At 43.9% G+C, this 26,944-nt stretch overlaps 1 protein-coding gene across 3 annotated transcripts in view; it reads left to right on the top strand.

The window, feature by feature from the left end:
• The first annotated feature begins 8,476 nt into the window (after positions 1-8,476).
• Positions 8,477-26,944, top strand: part of LOC140187828 (N-terminal EF-hand calcium-binding protein 1-like) — a 198,934-nt gene continuing 180,466 nt past the window's right edge. For 2 of the 3 annotated variants that reach the window (XM_072243631.1, XM_072243626.1), the window contains exon 1: positions 8,511-8,839. In XM_072243631.1, coding sequence (XP_072099732.1) covers positions 8,732-8,839 — 108 coding nt within the window. In that variant the 5' untranslated portion in view covers positions 8,511-8,731. Of the gene's footprint in view, positions 8,840-26,944 lie in introns of all 3 variants that reach the window. The other variant, XM_072243620.1, reaches the window with a different exon arrangement.

Here is a 26,944-nt window from a genome sequence, read left to right on the forward strand (position 1 = left end):
GGCAAGCATTAAAAAGGGCCACTTTTCAGCATAATTGTATAAGGGCTAAGAGAGTTGTAAAAGAGCGCCTGAAGGCTTTGTGTGTTAATGCAAGGAGCGTTCGTAATAAGGTGGATGAATTGAAAGTGCAGATTGTTATTAATGATTATGATATAGTTGGGATCACAGAGACATGGCTCCAGGGTGACCAGGGATGGGAGCTCAACGTTCAGGGATATTCAATATTCAATATTCAGGAGGGATAGACATGAAGGAAGGGGAGGTGGGGTGGCATTGCTGGTTAAAGAAGAGATTAACGCAATAGAAAGGAAGGACATAAGCCGGGAAGATGTGGAATCGATATGGGTAGAGCTGCGTAACACTAAGGGGCAGAAGACGCTGGTGGGAGTTGTGTACAGGCCACCTAACAGTAGTAGTGAGGTCGGAGATGGTATTAAACAGGAAATTAGAAATGTGTGCAATAAAGGAACAGCAGTTATAATGGGTGACTTCAATCTACATGTAGATTGGGTGAACCAAATTGGTAAAGGTGCTGAGGAAGAGGATTTCTTGGGATGTATGCGGGATGGTTTTTTGAACCAACATGTCGAGGAACCAACTAGGGAGCAGGCTATTCTGGACTGGGTTTTGAGCAATGAGGAAGGGTTAATTAGCAATCTTGTCGTGAGAGGCCCCTTGGGTAAGAGTGACCATAATATGGTGGAATTCTTCATTAAGATGGAGAGTGACATAGTTAATTCAGAAACAAAGGTTCTGAACTTAAAGAGGGGTAACTTTGAGGGTATGAGACGTGAATTAGCTAAGATAGACTGGCAAATGACACTTAAAGGATTGACGGTGGATATGCAATGGCAAGCATTTCCAGTTTGGCAAAAGAATAAATCAAGGAAGGTAGTGCACCCGTGGCTGACAAGAGAAATTAGGGATAGTATCAATTCCAAAGAAGAAGTATACAAATTAGCCAGAGAAAGTGGCTCACCTGAGGACTGGGAGAAATTCAGAGTTCAGCAGAGGAGGACAAAGGGCTTAATTAGGAAGAGGAAAAAAGATTATGAGAGAAAACTGGCAGGGAACATAAAAACGGACTGTAAAAGCTTTTATAGATATGTAAAAAGGAAAAGACTGGTAAAGACAAATGTAGGTCCCTTGCAGACAGAAACAGGTGAATTGATTATGGGGAGCAAGGACATGGCAGACCAATTGAATAATTACTTTGGTTCTGTCTTCACTAAGGAGGACATAAATAATCTTCCAGAAATAGTAGGGGACAGAGGGTCCAGTGAGATGGAGGAACTGAGGGAAATACATGTTAGTAGGGAAGTGGTGTTAGGTCAATTGAAGGGATTGAAGGCAGATAAATCCCCAGGGCCAGATGGTCTGCATCCTAGAGTGCTTAAGGAAGTAGCCCAAGAAATAGTGGATGCATTAGTGATAATTTTTCAAAACTCGTTAGATTCTGGACTAGTTCCTGAGGATTGGAGGGTGGCTAATGTAACTCCACTTTTTAAAAAAGGAGGGAGAGAGAAACCGGGGAATTATAGACCGGTTAGCCTAACGTCGGTGGTGGGGAAACTGCTGGATTCAGTTATCAAGGATGTGATAACAGCACATTTGGAAAGTGGTGAAATGATCGGACAAAGTCAGCATGGATTTGTGAAAGGAAAATCATGTCTGATGAATCTCATAGAACTTTTTGAGGATGTAACTAGTAGAGTGGATAGGGGAGAACCAGTGGATGTGGTATATTTGGATTTTCAAAAGGCTTTTGACAAGGTCCCACACAGGAGATTAGTGTGCAAACTTAAAGCACATGGTATTGGGGGTAAGGTATTGGTGTGGGTGGAGAATTGGTTAGCAGACAAGAAGCAAAGAGTGGGAATAAACGGGACCCTTTCAGAATGGCAGGTGGTGACTAGTGGGGTACTGCAAGGCTCAGTGCTGGGACCCCAGTTGTTTACAATATATATTAATGACTTGGATGAGGGAATTAAATGCAGCATCTCCAAGTTTGCGGATGACACAAAGCTGGGTGGCAGTGTTAGCTGTGAGGAGGATGCTAAGAGGATGCAGGCTGACTTGGATAGGTTGAGTGAGTGGGCAAATTCATGGCAGATGCAATTTAATGTGGATAAATGTGAAGTTGTCCACTTTGGTGGCAAAAATAGGAAAACAGATTATTATCTGAATGGTGGCTGATTAGGAAAAGGGGAGGTGCAACGAGACCTGGGTGTCATTATACACCAGTCATTGAAAGTGGGCATGCAGGTACAGCAGGTGGTGAAAAAGGCGAATGGTATGCTGGCATTTATAGCGAGAGGATTTGAGTACAGGAGCAGGGAGGTACTACTGCAGTTGTACAAGGCCTTGGTGAGACCACACCTGGAGTATTGTGTGCAGTTTTGGTCCCCTAATCTGAGGAAAGACATCCTTGCCATAGAGGGAGTACAAAGAAGGTTCACCAGATTGATTCCTGGGATGGCAGGACTTTCATATGAAGAAAGACTGGATGAATTGGGCTTGTACTCGTTGGAATTTAGAAGACTGGGGGGGGGGATCTGATTGAAACGTATAAGATCCTAAAGGGATTGGACAGGCTAGATGCAGGAAGATTGTTCCTGATGTTGGAGAAGTCCAGAACGAGGGGCCACAGTTTGAGGATAGAGGGGAAGCCTTTTAGGACCAAGATTAGGAAAAACTTCTTCACACAGAGAGTGGTGAATCTGTGGAATTCTCTGCCACAGGAAACAGTTGAGGCCAGTTCATTGGCTATATTTAAGAGGGAGTTAGATATGGCCCTTGTGGCTACGGGGGTCAGGGGGTATGGAGGGAAGGCTGGGGCGGGGTTCTGAGTTGGATGATCAGCCATGATCATAATAAATGGCGGTGCAGGCTCGAAGGGCCGAATGGCCTACTCCTGCACCTATTTTCTATGTTTCTATGTAAAACCAAAGAAATAATAATAATTTAGCAATAAATATTGAGAACATGAGATGAAGTGTCCTTGAAAGTGAGTCCATTGGTTGGTTGAGTGAGTCCATTCGGCAGTTTCTTGTGATAATGAGCAGAACAGTTGCTGTACTGAGCTTTTTTGATGACAAACACACTCTGGTACTTCAATGATACTAAAGGCTGGTACTTGCAAGGAGCAACAGATGCTGAGTGGAGACCTGATAGAAGTTCTTAGATAGGCACATGAATGAAAGAAAAATGGAGGAATATGTAGAAGGGAAGCATTAAATTGATCTTGGAGTAGGTTAAAGGATTGGTAGAACATTGTGGGCCAAAGGGCCTGTACCTTACTGCGCTGTTCTGTGCTCTTTGTTGCCCTGCTCCAAGGCGGTGTTGGACATATCCATGAAGCTCTGCCCATGACAGCATGTTGTGAGGATCTGATGTTAGATGTGAGTAATGTGCACTGCCCAGTGCAGCTGAGAGTAATTAGGGCCTTAACCTCAACACTAGGGACGTTCTTTGAGTCACAGAGAAAAACAGCAGAGAAATAATCCCTTTGGCCCAATTCATGTATGCTGATCAAGATGTCCATCTGAATGGGTCCAGTTGTCCGTGCTTGGCTTACATCCCTCTCAATAGATTTAAAAGTTGTTATGGAACCTGCCTCAACCACTTCCTCTGGCAGCTTGTTCCATACATCCACCACCTTCTGCATGAAGATATTTCCCCTCAGGTAGTTATCCTCTCACCTTAAACCTGTGCTCTCTAGGTTTTCATTCTCTTTCCCTGGGGGAAAAGATTTTGCATTTATCCCATCTATTTCCCTCAGGAGCTGCACGGTTGTGTATTGGTTAGCGTAACGCTATCAGAGCGCCGGTGACCTGAGTTTAATTTCTGCCACTGTCTGTAAGGAGTTTGTACATTCTCCTTACAAATGAGAACTAGTGCTGTCATGTTTCCTCTAAGTTCTCCAGTTTCTTCCCACATTCCAAAGACAAGTCAGTTTGTAGATTAATTGGTCCCATGGGTATAAGTGGGTGAGTTGGGTTTGTTGGGCTGAGAAGGTTCGTTACAGTGCTATATTGCTAACTAATAACTTTATACACCTCTTATAATGTCACCTATGTTCCAAGGAATACAATCCTGTCCTGCCCAACCTTGTTCTCACTGGAGTTTAGAAGAATGGCAGGGGGGGGGGGGCGCGGGTGGATTTCATTGAATATTGAATGGCCTAGATAGAGTAGATGTAGGGAGGATGTTTCCTATAGTGGGGGAGTTTAGGTTCAGAGGTCACTACCTCAAATAGGGGAATGTCCTTTTTAGAATGGAGATGAGGAGGAATTTCTTTAGCCGTGGGTGCATTTGTCGAACTCATTGCCACAGGCAGCTGTGTAGTCTTAGTTGGGTGTATTTAAGGTGAAGGTTAACACATTCTTGATAAATCAGGGCACGAAATGTTACAGGGAGAAGGCAGGAAAATGGAGTTAAGAGGGAAATGGATCAGAGCAGATTCAATGGGCTGAATGATCTAATTCTGCTTCTATGTCTTATGTTATTACAACTCAGGCCCCCTAACAACATTATAGTAATTTTTTTTTGCATCTTTTCAGCTTAATGAGATCCTTCCGAAAAGAAGGTGATCAAAAAAAGTACACAGCACTCTAGGTGCAGCCTCTCCAAAGCCTTGTACAAGTTGAGAGGGTACTGACTTTGGTTCACTTGTATTCTCTATGAATTAGTGGGATTTTGCAGAGGAGTATTATTTTTTCTTCTTCCTTGACATATCTTCTACAGAGACCTCAGATCTCAGAGCCATACAGGAGGGCAAGGATGTGCGAATGCTGCCTGTAAGACCAAGAGATTTGTGTCTCTAACTTGTGCCAGGACATGGGGGACTGAGTTATAGGGAGAGGTTGGATGGGATAGGACTTAATTCCTTGGTGTGTAGGAGACTGAGAGATGGCTTTTTAGAGATCAATAAGATCATGAGTGGCATAGGTAGTAGTAATGTGACCACTCAAATAGAGTATGATCTTCTCCAAAGGTGTTGTCTATTGGTGGGTCCTCAGATGTCTATAGTATCCACGTAAATGAGGTGTTAGGGTGGATCCCCTTAATGAAGAATGCCTGTGCATGACCTTGTTTTATGTGTGGAGGCTAATGTACGGGCAGCCACCACAAAGTCCTTGATGGAGCGGGGTCAAGGTCCGGTGGCATGGAAAGCAAAATGTTTGGGGATCCTTCATTGCTGCAGCCTTCCTCTGCCCTTACGGCTGTCGTGATGTGTCATCATCTTCTGCCAACTCCTCCGTTGAGGTCATGGTTGGATCGGTCTTTGTCTGGAACCTCCCCTTGACCTTACCATTATGGGTGACCCTACCAGGAGCTAAGCTTCAGATGGATAAACTCCAGACAGCATTGCTCTCAGATCTCAGGAACTCGCAAGCCTCTCCACCATGACAAAGTGACGATCCTTGGGAAGGTTGGGGGGTGGGGGGGACATCGATAGGATGAACGCATTTAGTTTTTTTCCCCATGATTGGTGAATCAAGCACCAGAAGACATGGGTTTAAGGTGAGAAGGGGAGGATTTAATAGGAACCTGAGGGGCAACCTTTTCACACAAAAAATGATAGTAGGTCTGTGGAATGAGTTGCCAGAGGAAGTGATTGAGTCAGGTGCTTTAAAAAACATTTAGAAGACTAGACCCTCTAGTATGATAAGATGGGCTCTTGACCTCACAATCTACCTCATTATGACCTGATTTCTTACTGTCTTCCTGCACTGCACCTTATCTAACACTTTATTCTGCATTCTGTTATTCTCCCTTATGCTACCTCAAAGCACTGTTGTGATGAAATAGTCTGTATGGATAGCATGGAAAGATTTTCACTGTACATGTGACCAATTTACTGATTTACTTTAGGAAAGGCAGTTGGATTGGAAAGCTTTAGAAGGTTTGGGCCAAATGCTGACAGACGGGACTGGCTTGGGTGGAGCATCTTGGTCACCATGGTCCAGATGGGCCGAAGGGCCCATTTCTCTGCTGTATGACTCTGCAACGACATCTATAACTGCTGTTCCCAACTTTTTTTATGACCTGAACCAATACCCTGGCATATAACTTAATAGAACTGAGAATGTAGAACTGTAGAGCTCAGGGACAGGCCATTTGGCCCACAATGCTGTGCCGAACCAGCTGAAAAGCAAATCAAAAACACCCAACTGGTAATCCCTCCTACCCACACTATGTCCATTGTGACGAGAATACACATAAATTAAAATGTTTGCTGGCCTGGGCTAGCACCAGTGGCATCAGCAGTTGGTCTGCCACCTGTCCTCAGGGGAGGGAGAGATAAGGCACACAATGAAGCAGCATTTGGAGGTGTTAATGAAGGAGCCATCAGTCTGGGTATTGTCAAGAGCGGCTCCCCCTTTGAACCCTGAACTGTTTGAAGTGATGGACAGGCGATACCCCAGCAGGGGGATAAAAAGGAACAGGTTCGCTAAGGCAGGACACACATGACACCCCGAGGTAACGAGACCCTGGAAGCGGTGCGCCTCTCACAAGTCGGTGGGAAGCTCTTGACGGCTGATCGCGGGATCAGCCTTAGATGCACAGGGTGGAAAGGTACGATCAGCGGGAACCCGGTGTGTGTCCACCCTCGCTTGGGTGCTGGGTTCACTGCAGAGGATCGACCGCATCTGGAGGAGGGGTCACAGTCGGTGACCTCAGGTGACATCACAAAGGACCCGCCCGAAAGCTGCTTGTGAGCAATATCGCCGGTCTGTGAGTGGAAGCCGTGTCTGAATGATCAGTCGTTCCCGTTCTCTCTCCCCCCAGGTTGTCCATCGCCATGGCAACGATTACTGCGAACTGAACTGAACTGAAATTTGCGTCACTTTGAAACTGATCATTTACCCCTAGACAATGATAGAGCTTGATTGATCCTGTTATCTTAATTCTGTGTACATGTGTGTTTATCATTGCTGAACTGTTGCATTTATTATCCTTTCGATTACTGTGTTGCTTGTTCCTTTAATAAAACTTTCTTAGTTCTGGTAATCCAGACTCCAACTGAGTGATCCATTTCTGCTGGTTTGGCAACCCAGTTACGGGGTACGTAACACCATATACCTTCATCTTCCTTACATGCATGTGCATATCCAAATGTCTCTTAAAAGTCTCTAATGTATTTGCCTCTACCGCCATAGCAGGCATTCACCACTCTCTGAGTGAAAAGCTTACTCCTTACATCCCCTTTGAACCTACCCCTCTCACCTTCAACGCACACTGTCTGGTATTAGACATTTCAACCCTGGGGGACAGATACTTCCTGTCTACTCTATCCATGCCTCTCAATCTTGTAAACCTCTGTCAGCCCCCGGCGCTACAGAGAAAACAAATCAGGTTTATCCAGCCTCTCGTGATAGTACATGCCCTCCAAACCAGGCAGTATCCTGGTAAACCACTCCTGCACTCTTTCCAAAGCCTCAACATCCCTCCTATAGCGGAGCGACCGGAACCGTATGCAATACTGTACTCCAGATGTGACCTAACCAGAGTTTTATGAAGTTGCAACATAACCTCCTGACTTTTGAGATCAATGCCTTGACTAGTAATAACAAACCTTTTTAACCACCCTACCGACCTGTGTAGCCACTTTTCAAGGAGCTGTGAACTTGGATCCCAAGATCTCTCCGCTCAGCAGCACTGTTAAGGATCTTGCCGTTAACAGTGTACTGTCTCCCTGCATTTGCCCTACCAGGGTGCAGCACCTCGCATTATCTGGGTTCAACTCCAGTTACCATTTCTCTGCCCATATCTGTTACTGATCTATACCGTGCTGTATTCTTTGCCAGTCTTCTACACTATCAACAGCTCCGCCAATCTTGGTATCATCCGCAAACGTACTAACCCACCCATCTACATTTTTATCCGGGTCATTTATATACACTACCAACAGCAGAGGTCCCAAGCACACATCCCTGTGGAACACCACTAATTACAGACCTTCAGCTCAAATAATTCCCTTCAACCACTACCCTCTTCTATGCGCACGCCGGTTCTGAATCCAAATAACCAATTTGCCGCGGACCCTATGCATCTTAATCTTCTGTATTAGCCTCCTATCAAAGACTTTGTCAAATGCCGTACTAAAATCCATGTAGGCAACATCCACTGTCCTACCCTCAGCAACCTCTCAATAATAATTGTGGCATTTTACAATAGAAGTTTCGAAAATAGGAATATATGGGATTCAGCGGGTCAGGCAGCATCCATGGAAATGAGCAAGCAGTCGACGTTTCGGGCCGAGACTCTTCTTCAGGAACCTGCCGATCTTTGAGCGTCATGAAGAATCAGCTCCCTTTAAAAATCTTCCCGTGAGGAACTGGCGAGGAGGGGCGGTGGTGGGTGGGGCGTCTGGAATGATTGGCAGTCGGAGCACAGCCAATGGCCATCCAGCAGCGGATCTGGAAGAGCCAATCGGCGCAGTGGGCAGGCACAGAGCGTGGAAGTTCTGCTGGTGCTGAGCGTGTTCGGTGGCGAAGAGGAACAGAGGAGCAAGTGAGTGCAGCAGAGGCATCTCCTCCCGGTATTCCCCTCAAATGCAGCTAGCTGCCTGTACAACTAATAAGGACAGACTTCTGAACCCATAGAGGTCCCAAAGAAAGGGGCGGGAAAAAAAACAATCCAAGGGAAAAAAAGTCAAATCAGCTTTGCTTTTCTTCGGGTAAATTGGAGTTCATTGTTTTCCTTCCCCCGACTCAGACCAGAGATGATGGCTTGTAGCGAGATGATCACACTATGTCTGCAGACGGGAAAACACGTTGGAAACAACCCCAGTGCCAGCCACGCCATCGCCGCCGTTCCGGTGTTTATCGACGTGAGTAGAAGGCGTGGAAATTACGATTTCTAAGTCCATCGTTTCGTTTTCTGATGTTAAGGAGGAAATGATGGTTGTTGAATTGACCGCGCGTTGCTTCATTGATATTCCCAAAGCCTTTGGAAGCTTCCTCCAGGCAGTGAGTAATTCTGGTTGACATCCCGTTCCCCCGTCCCCCTCCCCTTCCCTCGGCGCCTGCAGTGTCAACAGTTCAGGCTGAAAGTTGCGTCCAGAAGAGCTGCATTTTAACACCCCCCCACTCCCGTGGCATATTTTACCCCCTCGGCCTCCACTCCCAGCGACAGCGGTCAGTAGGGAACTTGACTGAAAGGTGGTCATCGCTCTGATGGAGACATAGGAGATCATTGTAATTGGAATTGGTTTATTATTGTCACATGTACGGAGAAACAGTGAAAAGCTTGTCATAAAGATCAGATCACTACACAGTGCTTTGAGGTAGAACAAGGTAAAACCCTAACAATACAGAATAAAGTGTTAAAGTTACAGAGAGAGTGCGGGGCGAGGAGGCAGATCATAACGAGGTGGATCCTGAGGTCAAGGGTCCATCTTAAGGGAACTTCAATGGCGATACGTGCTTTCAGTCTTTTTCAGAGGGAAGAGGGAGAAGAGAGAATGTCCGGAATGTGGGTGGGGGGCGCGGGGGGGGGGTCTTTGATTATGCTGGCTGCTGTACTGAGGCAGTGAGAAGTACAGAGTCCGTGGACGGAGGGGAGACTGGTTTCCGTGACGCGTTGAGCTGAATGTACAACTCTCCGCAGCTTCTAGTGGTCAGAAGGATGGCAGTTGTCATATCAAACAGCTGAGACACCACTTTTTAGAGCCTGGATGTTGTGGAGAGCGTGGGGAGAGAATGTTGGCCAGGGCAGCAAGGGAAAGCCCCCTATGAGACTGCTGGGCTGGTACAGACTCGATGGGCCGAATGGCCTAATTTGCTCCGATGTCGTATGGTCTTTTGTCTCAGTTTTGCCTCTGTCCAGTGGTATAATAGTCTGGTGCTCCCCTGCTCCTGCACTGGGTTGTCTGACTAGTTCACTTCAGCTGCTGCAGTAGCTTAAGCTCGTATAAAAAACATTCTGTTCCTCTGCATTGTTTTCTGTTTCTCCTCACATCCCTGGATGAACTTGCTGAAGAGCTTGGCAGATTGGATGATGGCTTTACAGAGTACTGATGTTCAGTGCACAGGGGTGACCTTGAGTTTGGTGCTCCCAGAATCCATTTAACCAAAGAAAAGCAGACATTGACTTAGTGATCAATTGCTGAGTACTGCTAGAGAAGCCTATGCAAGATTAAGGAAAAGAGTCTTTGAAGACCGTGACCTACAGGTCCAAAGAAAACATTTGGTCGATAGAGCAGTTGTCCTTCCTACATTACTGTATGGAGCTGAATCATGGGCCACCTACAGTTGACACCTGAAAGTCCTAGAACAATACCACCAAAGAATCTTATGAAAGATTTTTAGGATCAGTCGGTAGGACAAACACACTAACATCAGCTTACAGGAGGAAGCCAACGTGAACAGTATCTCCACCATGATAAAGCAATACCAAATCTGATGCTTAGGTCATGCAATTGGATGCCTAACTCACGTCTCCCAAAACAGATCCTTCACTCCCGGTTGAAGGGAAGAGAGTGAGTCCCTGGTGGGCAAATGAAACACTTCAAAGATAACATCAAAATCAGCCTGAAGAAATTCAATGTTACATCTGAAAACTGGGAAGACATTGCACTCATTTGTGGTCCCTCCAGCTATATCTATTGAGTGCAATGTCTTCCCAGTTTTCAGATGTAACATTGAATTTCTTCAGGCTGATTTTGATGTTATCTTTGAAGTGTTTCATTTGCCCACCAGGGACTCACTCTCTTCCCTTCAACTGGGAGTGAAGGATCTGTTTTGGGAGACGTGAGTTAGGCATCCAATTGCATGACCTAAGCATCAGATTTGGTATTGCTTTATCATATTTATGAGAAAATCTGCAGATGCTGGAAATCGAAGGCAACACCCAAAAATTGCTGGAAGATCCTAGCAGGTCAGGCAACATCTATGGAAAGGAATAAACAGTGGATGTTTTGGGCTGAGACCCTTCATCAGGGCCTGACGAGTCTTAATGAAAGGCCTTGGCCCGAAATGTCAACTGTTTATTCCTTTCCATAGGTACCATCTGACCTGCTGAGTTCCTCCAGCATTTTGTGTGTGACACCTGGAGGAAATCTGTTCAAGGGCGAGCTGCAATGACAGCAAACTCGGCTGTGCCACAGAGAAGAAGGCAGCTTCAAGAGGGGAGAATGAACAACCAAAAGGCTGAACCACTGACCACACCCACCACTTACTCTTGCCCACACTGCACCAGAATATGTGGATCCCAGATCAGCCTCTACAGCAACCAGAGGACCCACCAATAGACAACCCCTTGGGAGAACACCTTACTCGACTTGAGTGATTGCACTACTACTACAACCAGGGTGCATTTAAAACTTTTTAAAAATTTTTACCTGAAATATTTCAGAAAGCTCATTTGGTTAAGTGCTGTATTAATATCATAGTTTTTTAAAAGATTAGCATTTTAATCAATCCATCATCTGCATTTAATATTACTAAAATTCTCTTCACTATCGGCTTTGTGTGTGGGAAGATGTATCTCACAAGACATACTGGGATTTTTGAAGAGCTGACCAGGAGAATTGACAAGGGCAGCATGGTAGATGTAGTCTACGTGGACTTTAGCAAGGCCTTCAACAAGATCCCGGATGTTGGATTGGTCTGGAAGGTTAGATCACAGAGGATGCAAGGTGAGCTAGAAGCTGGATCCAAAATTGCCTTGCTGGTAAGAGGCTGAGGGTGGGAGTGGAGTGGAGGGTTGCTTTTCACATTGGAGGTCTGTGACCAATGGTGTGCCACAGGGACTAGCTCTGTTGTTTGTCACACATACTCAATGGCCACTTTATTAGGTACCGACCTTATGTAATAAGGTGGCCACTGAGTGTATGTTCGTGATCTTCTACTGCTGTAGCCCATCCACTTCACGGTTCAATGTGTTGTGCATTCAGAGATGCTCTCCTGCTGTTGTAATGTGTGGTTATTTGAGTTACTGTTGCTTTCTGGTTTGCTTGAACCAGTCTGGCCATTCTCCTCTGAACTCTCTCATTAACAAGGCATTTTTGCCCACAGAACTGGTGCTCAGTAGTTTTTTTTTTGTTTTTTGTACCATTCTCAGTAACTCTAAAGAGTTGTATGTGAAAATCCCAGGAGATCAGTAGTTTCCTCAAGCCACCCCATCTGGTACCAACAATCATTCCACAGTCAAAGTCGCCTAGATCACATTTCTTCCCCATTCTGATGTTTGGTCTGAACAACAACTGAACCTCTTGACCATGTCTGCAAGGTTTTATGCATTGAGGTGCTGCCACATGATTGGTTGTTTAGATATTTGCATTAACAAGCAGGTATATAGGTGTATCAAATAAAATAGCCACTGCGTATGAACCTAGCTCTGTACATTCTACACATACCTCTGTTTATGAAAGTCCATCAGCTTCAGATTTAACTTTAACAACGAATGAGCATTAATTCCCATTTGACGAAATGAATTCCTGTTTTCTATTATCCTCTATTAAATTGATTTCATTTCAAATCAACTGGCAGAATTAATTCCCAATTTTACTCCTGAAAGACCTGGCTGCAATTTTGAGATTTTGCCCTCCTCATCCTGGACTTTGCAATCAGCGAAATTAATTTCTGTCCGTCTATCAGTTCCTCTTAATATGTGTAAAAACTAATTTGGTGTACAGGAATCAACTTGTTGAAAATAAATAGATACTTATGAATTAAACATGAAATACTAGAAATGCTCAGTAGGTCAGGCAGCATCTGTGGAGAGAAAAGCAGAATTATTGTTTCTGAGCAGTGATTGTCATCAGAAGTCTGTGTCTCTCGTCATGGACCTGCTGAATATTTCCAGCATTCTCTCTTTTTATTTCAGATTTTCAGTATCTGTAGCTTTTTATTTTTTGCACGCCTTTTAGTGGTCAGGGCACTTGCACTCCAAGATCTTTTTATCTCTTCACCACACCTAAAAGTCCACATTCCTATTTTTCTTTTGTGGGGTCCACAGTTTTTCTGTGTGGAGCTTAATTGCCAATTATTTGTGCCCATTCTTCAGATTCATTAACTATGGCTTGATGCAGTCTTCCTCTGTACTACCTTCTGCTCATTTGGCACTATTCAGAGAGGGTGGATATTGGTCATGTCACAGATCAAGATACCAGAGTCTAAATCATGAATGCAAACTGTGAACATAGAACAGAACAGCACAGGAATAGGCCCTACAACCTCATGGTATCTGTGATCTGTGCCAACCATGATTCCAATGTAAGTTAATTCCATTTGCCTCTTTCCATCTCCTAAATTTACTTATTTAGCGATACAGTGCAGAGTAGACCCTTCCAGTTCTTCGAGCGGCACTGCCCCAGCAACCCCCGACAACCCCGATTTAACTCTAACCTAATCACAAGACAATTTACAATGACCAATTAACCCACTTTTGGACTGTGGGAGGAAACCGGAGCACCTGGGAAAACTCACACATTCCACGGGTAGATGTGCAGACTCCTTACAGAGGATGTTGGGATTAAACTCTGAATTCTGACATCCCGTGCTGTAATAGCATTGCACTAACTGCTACACTACCGTGGTGCCACATGATAGAATCAGAAACGCAAACACCAGGAAATCTGCAGATGTTGGAATTTCAAGCAACACACATAAAAGTTGCTGGTGAACGCAGCAGGCCAGACAGCATCTCTAGGAAGAGGTACAGTCAACGTTTCGGGCCGAGACCCTTCGTCAGGACTAACTGAAAGAAGAGCTAGTAAGAGATTTGAAAGTGGGAGGGGGAGGGGGAGATCCGAAATGATAGGAGAAGACAGGAGGGGGAGGGATGGGGCCAAGAGCTGGACAGGTGATTGGCAAAAGGGTTATGAGAGGATCATGGGACAGGAGGCCCAGGGAGAAAGAAAAGGGGGGGGGGAATCATGGGACAGGAGGCCTCACGGCCTCCTGTACTGTAAAGCCACGTCCCATTCCCATTCTGATATGTCTATCCAAGGCCTCTTGTACTGTCAAAATGAAGCCACACTCAGGTTGGAGGAACAACACCTTATATTCCATCTGGGTAGCCTCCAACCTGATGGCATGAACATTGACTTCTCTAACTTCCGCTAATGCCCCACCTTCCCCTCGTACCCATCCGTTATTTATTTATATACACACATTCTTTATCTCTCTCTCTCCTTTTTCTCCCTCTGTCCCTCTCACTATACCCCTTGCCCATCCTCTGGGTTCCCCCCCCTCCCCCTTTTCTTTCTCCCTGGGCCTCCTGTCCCATGATCCTCTCATATCCCTTTTGCCAATCACCTGTCCAGCTCTTGGCTCCATCCCTCCCCCTCCTGTCTTCTCCTATCATTTTGGACCTCCCCCTCCCCCTCCCACTTTCAAATATAATCATACAACCATATAACAATTACAGCACGGAAACAGGCCATCTCGGCCGTTCTAGTCCATGCCGAACTCTTACCCTCACCTAGTCCCACCGACCCTCCATTCCTCTCCTGACCATATATCTATCCAATTTAACTTTAAAGGACAACATCAAACCTGCCTCAACCACTTCTGCTGGAAGCTTGTTCCACACAGCTACCACTCTCTGAGTAAAGATGTTCCCCCTCATGTTACCTCTAAACCTTTGCCCTTTAACTCTCAGCTCATGTCCTCTCGTTTGAATCTCCCCCATTCTCAATGGAAAAAGCCTATCCACGTCAACTCTATCAATCCCCCTCATAATTTTAAATACCTCTATCAAGTCCCCCCTCAACCTTCTACGCTCCAAAGAATAAAGGCCTAACTTGTTCAACCTTTCTCTGTAACTTAGGAGATGAAACCCAGGCAACATTTTAGTAAACCTCCTCTGTACTCTCTCAATTTTATTGACATCTTTCCTATAAATCAGTGACCAGAACTGTACACAATACTCCAAATTTGGCCTTACCAATGCCTTATACAATTTCAACGTTACATCCCAACTCCTATACTCAATGCTCTGATTAATAAAGGCCAGCATACCAAAAGCTTTCTTCACCACCGTATCCACATGAGAGTCCACCTTCAGGGAACTATGCATCATTATTCCTAGCTCCCTCTGCTCTATTGCATTCTTCAATGCCCTACCATTTACCATGTATGTCCTATTTTGATTAGTCCTACCAAAATGTAGCACCTCACATTTTTCAGCATTAAACTCCATCTGCCATCTTTCAGGCCACTCTTCTAACTGGCTTAAATCTCTCTGCAAGCTTTGAAAACCTACTTCATTATCCACAACACCACCTATCTTAGTACCATCTGCATACTTACTCATTCAATTTACCACCCCATCATCCAGATCATTAATATATATGACAAACAACATTGGACCCAGTACAGATCCCTGAGGCACACCGCTACACAGTGTCCTCCAATCTGACACAGTACTCTCTGGCGTCTCCCATCCAGTCACTGCTGAATCCATTTTACTACTTCCATATTAATGCCTAATGATTGAACCTTCCTAACTAACCTTCCGTGTGGAAACTTGTCAAAGGCCTTACTGAAGTCCATATAGACAACATCCACCACTTTACCCTCGTCAACTTTCCTAGTAACCTCATCAAAAAATTCAATAAGATTTGTCAAACGTGACCTCCCACACACAAATCCATGTTGACTGTTCCTAATCAGACCCTGTCTATCCAGATAATTATATATACTATCTCTAAGAATACTTTCCATCAATTTACCCACCACTAACGTCAAACTCACAGGCCGATAATTGCTAGGTTTACTCTTAGAACCCTTTTTAAACAATGGAACCACATGAACAATATGCCAATCCTCCGGCACCATCCCCATTCCTAATGACATTTGAAATATTTCTGTCAGAGCCCCTGCTATTTCCACATTAACTTCCCTCAAGGTCTTAGGGAATATCCTGTCAGGACCCGGAGACTTATCCACTTTTATATTCCTTAAAAGCGCCAGTACTTCCTCTTCTTTAATCATCATACTTTCCATAACTACCCTTCTTGTTTCCTTTACTTTACACAATTCAATATCCTTCTCCTTAGTGAATACCGAAGAAAAGAAATTGTTCAAGATCCCTTTGGATTTATTTTCACCTTACTTGCCAAAGCAGCCTCGTATCTTCTTTTAGCTTTTCTAATTTCTTTCTTAAGATTCTTTTTACATTCTTTATATTCCTCGAGCACCTCATTTACTCCATACTGCCTATATTTATTGTAGATATCTCTCTTTTAAATCTCTTACTAGCTCTTCTTTCAGTTCGTCCTGTTGAAGGGTCTCGGCCCAAAACGTCGACTGTACCTCTTCCTAGAGATGCTGCCTGGCCTGCTGCGTTCACCAGCAACTTTCATGTGTGTTGATAGAATCAGAATCATGTTTAACATCATTGACATATGTTGTGAAATTTATCATCTTGTAGCAGCAATACATTGCATTGCATTAAAAAACTATAAATTATTACTAAAATGTTGCCTGGGTTTCATCTCCTAAGTTACAGAGAAAGGTTGAACGAGTTAGGTCTTTATTCTTTGGAGCGTAGAAGGTTGAGGGGAGACTTGATAGAGGTGTTTAAAATTATGAGGGGGATTGATAGAGTTGACGTGGTTAGACTTTTTCCATTAAGAGTGGGGAAGATTCAAACAAGAGGGCATGGGTTGAGAATTAGAGGACAAAAGTTCAGGAGTAACATGAAGGGGAACTTCTCTACTCAGAGAGTGGTAGCTGTGTGGAATGAGCTTCCAGCAGAAGTGGTTGAGGCAGGTTGGATGTTGTCATTTAAAGTTAAATTGGACAGCTATATGGACAGGAAAGGAATGGAGGGTTATGGGCTGAGTGCAGGTCGGTGGGAATAGGTTAGGGTAGGAGCTCGGCACGGGCTAGAAGGGCTGAGATGGCCTGTTTCCATGGTGTAATTGTTATATGGTTATATGGTTATACATTAAGAAATATAAATATATATTATATATAATATTTGCTCTCTTGCAGTACTTATTTAATTTTATTCCTATAAATCCGAATCAGAATCAGGTCTATTATCAATGTCATGTGTGGTGAAATTTGTTAACTTAGCTGCAGCTGCTCAATGATATAAACAGGATAAAAAGTAATTCAATTACAGTTAGTATATATATGTATATTAAATAGATTAAAAATAGTGCATAAACAGAAATAATATATTTTTTTTGAAAAGTGAGATGGAGTTCATGGGTCCAATGTCCATTTAGGAATCGGATGGTAGAGAGGAAGAAGCTGTTCTTGAATCGCTGAATGTGTGCCTTCAAGCTTCTGTACCTCCTTCCTGATGGTAACAATGAGAAGAAGGCATGCCTTTGGTGATGGGTGTCCTTCATAATGGACGTTGCCTTTCTGAGGCATTGCTCCTTGAAGGTGTCTTGGGTGCTATGAAGGCTGTTACCCAAGATGGAGCTGACTAATTTTACAACTTGCTGCAGTTTCTTTCAGTCCTGTGCAGTGGACCCCCTATCCCCCCACCCCCGTACCAGACAGTGATGCAGCCTGTCACAGTACATCTGTAGAAGTTTTCAAGTTTTTTAGTTAACAAGCCAAATCTCTTCAAACTCCTAATGAAATATAGCTGTTGTCTTGCCTGCTTAATAGCTGCATCAATATGGTGGGACCAGGATAGATCCTCAGAGATCTTGACACCCAGGAACTTGAAATTACTCACTCTCTCCACTTCTGATCCCTCTATGAGGATTGGTATGTGTTCCCTCATCTTACCTCTTCTGAAGTCCACAATCAGCTCTTTCGCCTTAGTGACATTGAGTGCTAGGTTGTTGTTGCAATACCACTAACGAGCTGGCATATCTCACTCCTGTATGCCCTCTCATCTCTATCTGATGTTCTACCAACAATGTTTGTATCTTCAGCAAATCTATAGATGGTATTTGAGCAATATAATTAAATAAGTAGGGTAAAAATAGAGAGCAAAAATAGTGAGGTAGTGTTCTAGGGTTTGTTGTCCATTCAGAAACCTTATGGCAGAAGGGAAGGAGCTATTCCTAAAATGTTGAGTGTGTGTCATCAGGCTCCTGTACCTCCTCGCTGATAGTAGTAATGAGAAGAAGTTATGTCCTGGGTGATGGGGGTCCTTAATGATGGATGCTGTGTTTTTGAGGTATCACATTTTGAAGATGTCCTCGATGCTCAGGAGGCTAGTGCCATCTAAATGTCTCTTAAATTTTGTATCTGCTTCCTCCACCAACTCTCCTCCCACTCCGTCTATTTTCTCTCTCTCTCTAAAATACTTGCCTCGCACATCTCTTTAAACTTTTCCCCCTCATCTTAAAACACTTCAACGTTCCCGCTAGTTATTTTTTACAGCTGTGCAGACCACCCATTGCTCTGAGCAGGAAATTTTTACATGGTCGGAAGACTGCACACCACCTTAAATGTTTCTTTTGTAATATACATACTATGAATATTTAGAATGAAAATTGGAAATAACATATATTTGATATCATTTATTAATTGAATGGTATAATGAAGTGCAGTACAAAGAAAATCTTTCAGATATCATAAACTTCTCATCTGTCTTTAATCCAGCTGCGTGGCAACAAAGGCCATGTACGCGGGAGCATTTCAGTTACTGTGCAGCCGCACACCCTTGCAGCTTAGAAGGAACAGTGGTGGGGACTCCTGCAATGATCCACCATCCTCATTCTTACATTATAAACAACAGTCAGTTCACCTAACTCTCTGTTCTCCTTAAGTCAGGTGGCAGTCCATTCTGCTACTTGGTCCCTGATTCCACCTTTTCTATTTATCTATTGTGGGGGCTCTTATTGAAAGACTCTGGAAATCTTGACATACTACATCTGTGACACAAGCAATGTTGCCTCTGATCTCTGATGCCTCTTCTGGAAGCTGGGTCAAGCAGTGTTTTTCCTTTTGGAATACATATAGATTATTAATAATTATACTGTGTGTTTATTCTCTTTAGTAAGGATTCCAAAATTTATCCATCAGTTTTCAGCTGACTGATCTATAATTCCTTGGGCACTCTCTATTCACCCCTCCCCTTTTTAAATATGGGTATTACACTAGCTGCATGTAAGTCCTCTGGCACAGCACTAGTTTCTAATGAAATATTAAATATGTGTAATAATCTCACTGTAACTTCTGTAGATTCTTTCAAAGTGCATCAGAATCAGGTTTATTATCACTATCATGTTGTAAAATTTGTTGTTTTGTGGCAATACATAAAATATAAATTACTATAAGAAATGTATATATTTAAACAATTAATACAAATATAGTGAGGCAGTGTTTATGGGTTCATTGTCCATTCAGAAATCTGATGATGGAAGGGACGAAGCTGTTTCTGAAGCACTGAGTGTGTGCAATGGATCCACACCAGAGATTTTTATCTTTGCTGAATGTGATTTTAAATGGGTTAATTTCATTACTCATAATCCAATATCATATCGACTTGTCTTCCTGATAAAAGGGAAAGCAAACTAATGTTCGAATCAGCTTGGCATTTTTCGAAGAGATAGAGCAAGTACAACATCCTTCTCATTATGGTAGTATTGTTGGGGCTATTACCTAATGGCCCTCTCCATATCCCTAATGCATAAATGTGTAGAATATTGTACTCTTCAGTTCTGATGTTCCTGGATAACCTGTTCATAATCAGAATCAGTTTTATTATCACTGGCATGTGACATGAAATGTGTTAACTTAGCAGCAGCAGCTCAATGCAATATATCATACAGATTAAGAAGAAATAATATATATTAAAAAAAGTGAGGTAGTATTCATGGGTTCAATGTCCATTTAGGAATTGGATGGCAGAGGGGAAGAAGCTGTTCCTGAATCGCTGAGTGTGTATCTTCAGGCTTCTGTATCTCCTACCTGATGGTAACAGTGAGAAAAGGGCATGCCCTGGGTGCTGGAGGTCCTTAATAATGGATGCTGCCTTTCTGAGACACTGCTCCTTGCAGATGTATTGGGTACTTTGAGGGTAGTACCCAAGATGGAGCCGACTAAATTTACAACCCTCTGCAGCTTCTTTCAGTCCTGTGCAGTAGCCCCCCCCCCCCCCCCACCAAAACCAGACGGTGATGCAGCCTGTCAGAGTGCTCTCCACGGTACATCTATAGAAGTTTTAGAGTTCCTGGAAGTAATTTGAAAAATGTGTAGCTCAGGTGGTTGAAGGTTGGGGTGAATTGTTTGCTGATCTTGGCAATTTATTTGCAGACATTTCGTCACCATACGAGGAAACATCGTCAGTGCACTGATAGTTGTGGTGTCCTCTGAATGCTTGGCCTTTATACGCTTATCAATCAGCTGACTAGTTGCCATTACAGAAACTCAATTGCAGTGTGGGGGGGAAATCTCATCGCTTTTTGTGGGCAAAGTTCCAGACCACAAGGCACGAAGTTCTCCAGGCAACCAATCAGCAATCTCCCCACATCCCCATCAATGCCCAGCCCCCACCCCTCCACCCGCTTCACTCACCTTACACGCCAGGGGTAACTTCTGGTGACCAATTAGACTGGGCATGGGAGCAAACCCAAACACAGGGAACTATAGGGAGAGGTTGGCCATGTTAGATATTTATCCCTCGGAGCTTAGCAGAATGAGGGGGAACCTCATAGAAGTTTGTAACATCATGAGGGGTTTGGATAAGGTGGTTGGTCAAGATCTTTACCCCAGGGTTAGGGAGTCCAAAACTAAGGGGCATAGATACAAGAGGGGAGAGATTGAAAAGAGGCCTGAGACTCCCTGTAACTTCTTTACACACAGGGTAGTGAGTACCTGGAATGAGCTGCCAGAGGAAGTCATCAAGCTGGGTACAATTGCAATTTGCAAGGGAGTTTGCAGTGCAAAGGGCTAAATGTGTTTTATTTGTATGTACTGTGAATTCCCCTAAGAGAATGAATCTCGGGGTTGTATATAGTGACATTTGTATTTTGATAATAAGTTCACTTTGAAGTTTTTGATTTTTGAATTAGGCCATTCAGCCCATCAATTCTGCTTTGTATGGTTGAGTTAGTTTTTAAGTGCCACTCCCTTGCATTCTCCCTGTAACCCTGAACTTCCTTACCAATAAAGAACCTATCAGAGGTTGGGACTGAGCCAAGTTTGATGGAGGTGTGAGGTAGCAACTCTAATACCTGTGCTCGCATGTTCGATCCTGACCTCGGGTGTTGGCTGTGTGGAGTTCCCAACAGAAAAGTGGCAAGACTAAAATAGGTAATGATGGGATAGGTATAGCAGTGGGTGTGATAGCGGAAGTACACCCAATGGGCTGAAGAAGATGTTTTCATTCTGCGTCTCTCTGTGACTCAGTGACTTTAATACTAGATTGAAGTAAAAGATGTTTAATTTAGGAAATAAAAGCATTCAGCTGGTCCATTGGGAAAATTAAAGAATTCAACTGAAGACCAAGAAATTGATGTAGAAATCAAAAATAGAATACAAGGCATATTGGTTACACTGTATATATATAAAAATTAAGCAGCATGTAAAAGCATCTGCAAGTATATAGAAAGTAAAAAGTTAGCAAAGTTTAAAGTGGGTCTCCTACATACTGAGGCAGGAGGAAATATGTTGGTGAACATTAGAATCCAGATCAAGTTTAGACTTTAAGATACAGGAGCAGAATTAGGCCATTTGGCCCATCGAGTCTGCTCCACCATTTCATCATGGCTGATCCATTTTCCTTCTTAACCCCAATTTCCTACCTTCTCCTCATACCCCTTCATGCCCTGACTAATCAAGAATATATCAATCTCTGCCTTAAATATACCCAATGACTTGGCCTCCACAGCTGCCTGTGGCAATGAATTCCACAGATTCACCACTCTCTGGCTAAAGAAATTCCTCCTCATCTCTGTTCTAAATGGACGCCCCTCTATTCTGAGGCTGTGTCCTCTGGTCTTAGACTCCCCCACCATAGGAAATATCTTCTCCACATCCACTCTATCAAGACCTTTGAGCATACAGTAGGTTTCAATAAGGTCCCCCATCATTCTGAATTCCAGTGAGTACAGGCCCAGAGCCGTTGAACACGTCACATACGATAAGCCTTACAATCTCGGAATCATTTTTATGAAACTCATTTGAACCCGCTCCAACGTCAGCATATCTTTTCTTAGATAAGAGGCCCAAAACTTTATTATCATTGTCATAAAATGTGTTATTTGGTGGCTGCAGTACAGAGAAATGCTTAGAAGTTAATATAAATGAGAATGAGAATATATAAAAAGTGCAAAAAGAGAGAAGAAAGCTGAGGTTGTGTTCATGGGATCATGGGCTGTTCAGACATCCAACGGCATAGGGATGAAGCTATTCCTGAAATGTCGGGTTTGTGCTCTCATGCTCCTGCACCTCCTTTCTGGTGGTGTTAATGAGAAGAAGGTTTGTCCTGGACAGTGAGGGCCCCCCATGACGGATGCCAACCTCTTGAGCCATTGCTCCTTTGAAGATGTCCTTGATGAGGGGACGCTAGTGCCCATGATGACGCTGGCTGAGTTTACAATCCTCTGCGGCTTTTTCCGGTTCTGTTCATTAGCGCCTCCATGCCAGACGGAGATCCAAACAATTAGAATGCTGTCCACGGTGCATCTGTAGAAATTCACTGGGAGTCTTTGGGACGTACCAAATCTCCTCGAGCTCGTGATGAAACATAGCTGCTGGCATGCCTTTGTCAATATGGTAGATCCTCAGAGAAGTTTATTACCCAGGAGCCTGAAGCTGCTCACCCTTTCCACCGCTGAACCTTCCATGGGAATGCTGTGTGCTCTCTGGATTTCACCTTCCCAGAGTCCGCACTCAGCTCACTGGTCTTACTGACGTTGAGTGTGAGATTGTTGTTCCAACAACACTCAGCCACCTGATCTATCTCACTGCTGTACGCCACCTCATCAACATCTGAGATTCTGCCAACGACACTTGTGTCATTGGCAGATTTATAGATGGTGTTTGAGCAGTGCCTAGCCACGCAGTCATGAGTGTAGAGAGATTAGAGTAGTGGGCTGAGCACACATCCTTGAGCTGCGTCTGTGTATATTGTCAGCGAGGAGGAGATGTTATTTCTGATTCACACTGATGGTTTCCAGATTAAGAAGTCATAGATCCAGTTGCAGAGGGAGGTACAGATGCCCAAGTTTTGAAGCTTGTTCATTAGTACGAAGGAGGTGATCGTATAAACACTGAGCTGTAATCAATAAATAGCAGCCTGGCATAGGAAATGCTACTATCCTGGTGTTCCAAGACTGAGTGAAGAGCCAGTGACAATGCATCTGCTGTAGACCTATTACAGCAGTAGGCAAATTGCAGTGGGAGCAAGCTCTCAAAGCACTTCATCACAGTCGATGTGAGTGCCACTGGGCGATAGTCACTGATGCAGCTACCAACTCTTCTTGGGCACCAGTATGATTGAAGCAGGTGGGAACTCCAACTGCAGCAGTCAGAGATTGAAGATGTCCTAGAACACTCGAACCAGTTGGTTGGCAGAGCCACACCAGGTACACCCGCTGGGTCTGACGCCTTGCGAGGGTTCTCCCTCTTGAAGGATGTTCTGGTGTTGGACTCTGAGAGAGATCACAGAGTCACCTGGGTTCATACCTGGATTCACACAGGTATAGTTTGACTCTCCCTTTCTTACCTACTGCCCGTTACATCGCTGGCGTTTAGGGCAGCAATGAAGGTCCTCCATCCCTGGTGGTGTCCAGGGTTTCCTTCATCATGTCAGTAGCTTCCCCTCAGTTTTCACTACTGTCAGTCACGCAAGTCCCGGGTGGAGACTCAGGAATACCGTCGCACTCAGATGTAAAGGATTCTTCATTGCTGTTTCTGTAATAGTTTTGTTTTAACAGTCAGGGTTGTTAACCCTGAGCTGAACCTCCGAACCTCAGTGGCCACTTTATTAGGTATACCGGTACACCTGCTTGTTAATGCAAATATCTAATCAGCCAATCACATGGCAGCAACTCAATGCATAAAAACATGCAGACATGGTGAAGAGGTTCAGTAGTTGTTCGGACCGAGCATCAGAATGGGGAAGAAATGTGATCTAAGTGATTGTTAGTGCCAGACAGGGTGGTTTGAGTATCTCAAACTCCTGATCTTCTTGGATCTTCACACACAACAGGCTCTAGAGTTTACAGAGGATGGCGTGAAAAACAAAATCATCCAGTGAACATCTGTGGGCAAAAATGCCTTGTTATTGAGAGAGGTCAGAGGAGAACAGCCAGACTGGTTCAAGCTGACAGGAAGGTGACAGTAACTCAAATAACCAGACGTTACAACAGTGGTGTGCAGAAGAGCATCTGTGAACACATGAACATGTTGAACCTTGAAGTGGATGGGCTACAGCAGCAGAAGACCACGAACATACACCAAGTAGCCACCTTATTAGGTACAGGAAGTTCACAATAAACTGTTTATTGTATATCTTTTCCACTCACCTTGTCTTGACCTCCCATTATGTTATCCATCTGAATGTGGTAATTGCGACATGGATCGTAGTGTTTAGTGTAATGCTTTACAGCCCCAGCGATTGAGGTTCAATTCCTGCCTTTGCCTGGTCTGTATGACCTTGTGGGTTTAGTCCAAGTGTTCCAATTTCCTCCCGCATTCCAAAGACGTACGGGTTAGGGTTAGTAAGTTGTAGGCATGCTACATTGGCGCTGACACTAAGCGTGCTCCCTGTAGCACATTCTCAGACCGCATTGGTCATTGACGCAAGTGATGCATTTCATTGTATGTACTGATATTTTGATAAGTATAGATCAAAACCAATTTCCCCCGGGATCAATAAGGTATGACTATGACTATGACTCCTTAAAAAAATTAAATTTCCCTTTGTTTCCTTTCTTCCAAGGAAAGCAACAGTAATTGTCTGGCTCTGGTAACATCCTTGCAAATCCCTGCACCCACTATAGAATAAGAGGCAAATACAGACACGTGGAGAGGAAATTACTGGGGAGAAGTGGATGGGCCAGTTGAGGTCAAAATTCAAAGTAAATTTATTCTCTAAGTACCTGTATGTCACTATATACTACTTTGAGACTCATTTGCTTGCAGACATTTACAGAAAAACAAAGAAGCACTATACAATAGAATTTATGAAAAACAATACTTAAGCAAAGACTGACAAGCAACTAATGTGCAAAAGAACTGAGGGAATAATTTTTAAAAAGAGTTATACTGGAAACGTGAGTTGTAGAGGTTTTTTTTGCATGTTAGGTGTTTGATGTTTTCTTTGAACAGGTTCCATGGTGTTTCTGTGCTTCATGGCTGCCTGCGGGAAGATGAATCTCATACGTACTTTGATAATAAATATACTTTGAATCTTTGAAATTGAGTCTGTAGGTTGTGGTGTGAGTCAGGGTTGAGAACGGTGAAGTATCCACTTCGGTTCAGGTGGCTGATGGTTGTAGGATAATAACTGTTCCTGAACCTGGTGGTGTGGGATCCAAGGCTTCTGTGCCTCCTGATCGAATGCTGTAGTGAGAAGAGAGCATGGACTGGATGGTGGGGTCCTTGTTGATGGATGCTGCTGTCTTGCGGTGGCTCTCTGGTAGTGTTCAAAGTAAATTTATTATCAAAGTACATGACTATATGTCATCATATTATTGCAGGCATACTCAATAACTCAGGGGTTCACAACCTTTTTTATGCCATGGACCTCTACCATTAACTGAGGAGCCGTTGGACCCCAGGTTGGGAACACACAATAAATCCATAATAGAGTAATAACCATAGCAGAATCAGAAAGACCACACCAACTTGGGCTTTCAACCAGAGTGCAGAAGACAACAAACTTTGCAAATATAAAAAGAAAGAAATAATAAATCAATAAGCAGTAAATATTGAGAGCGTTGGCTCATGGCCAAGTGGTTAAGGCATCAGTCTAGTGATCTGAAGGTCGCTAGTTTGAGCCTTGGCTAAGGCTGCGTGTTGTGTCCTCGAGCAAGGCACTTAACCACACATTGCTCTGTGACAACACTGGTGCCAAACTGTATGAATCCTAATGCCCTTCCCTTGGACAACATCAGTGGCGTGGAGAGGGGAGACTTGCAGCATGGGCAACTGCCGGTTTTCCATACAACCTTGCCCAGGCCTGCGCCCTGGAAACCTTCCGAGGCGCAAATCCATGGTCTCACGAGACTAATGGATGCCTATTAATTAATTAAATATTGAGAACATGAGAACATAGAACATAGGCATCTACAGCACATTACAGGCTCTTCGGCCCACAATGTCGTGCCGACCATGTAACCTACTCTAGAAACTGCCTAGAATTTCCCTACCGCATAGCCCTCTATTTTTCTAAGCTCCATGTACCTATCTAAAAGTATCTTAAAAGACCCTATTGTATCCGCCTCTACCACCATTGCCGGCAGTGTGTTCCATGCACCCACCACTCCCTGTGTGAAAACCTACCTCTGACATTCCCCTTTTACCTACTTCCAAGCACCTTGAAACTATGCCCCCTTGTGTTAGCCATTTCAGCCCTTGGGAAAAATCCTCTGGCTATCCACATGATCAATGCCTCTCATCATCTTAGACACCTCTATCAGGTCACCTCTCATCCTCCGTCGCTCCAAGGAGAGAAGGCCAGGTTCACTCAACCTATTCTCATGAGGCATGCTCCCCAATCCAGGCAACATCCTTGTAAATCTCCTCTGCATTCTCTCTATAATATCCACATCCTTCCTGTCGTGAGGTGACCAGAACTGAACACAGTACTCCAGGTGTCTAATATCTGTAGCTTATGTAGCTTTAACATTACCCCACAGCACTTGAGTTCATTCCCATGGCTGATGAAGGCCAACACACCATACAGCTTCTTAACAACACTGTCAGCCTGCGCAGCAGCTTTGAGTGTCCTATGGACTTGGACCCCAAGATCTTGCTGATCCAACACACTGACAAGTGTCTTACCATTAATACTATATTATGTCTTCAAATTTAACCTATCGAAATGAACCTCTTCG

The sequence above is a fragment of the Mobula birostris genome, chromosome 2, assembly GCF_030028105.1.
Source record: "Mobula birostris isolate sMobBir1 chromosome 2, sMobBir1.hap1, whole genome shotgun sequence".
NCBI lineage: Eukaryota > Metazoa > Chordata > Chondrichthyes > Myliobatiformes > Myliobatidae > Mobula > Mobula birostris.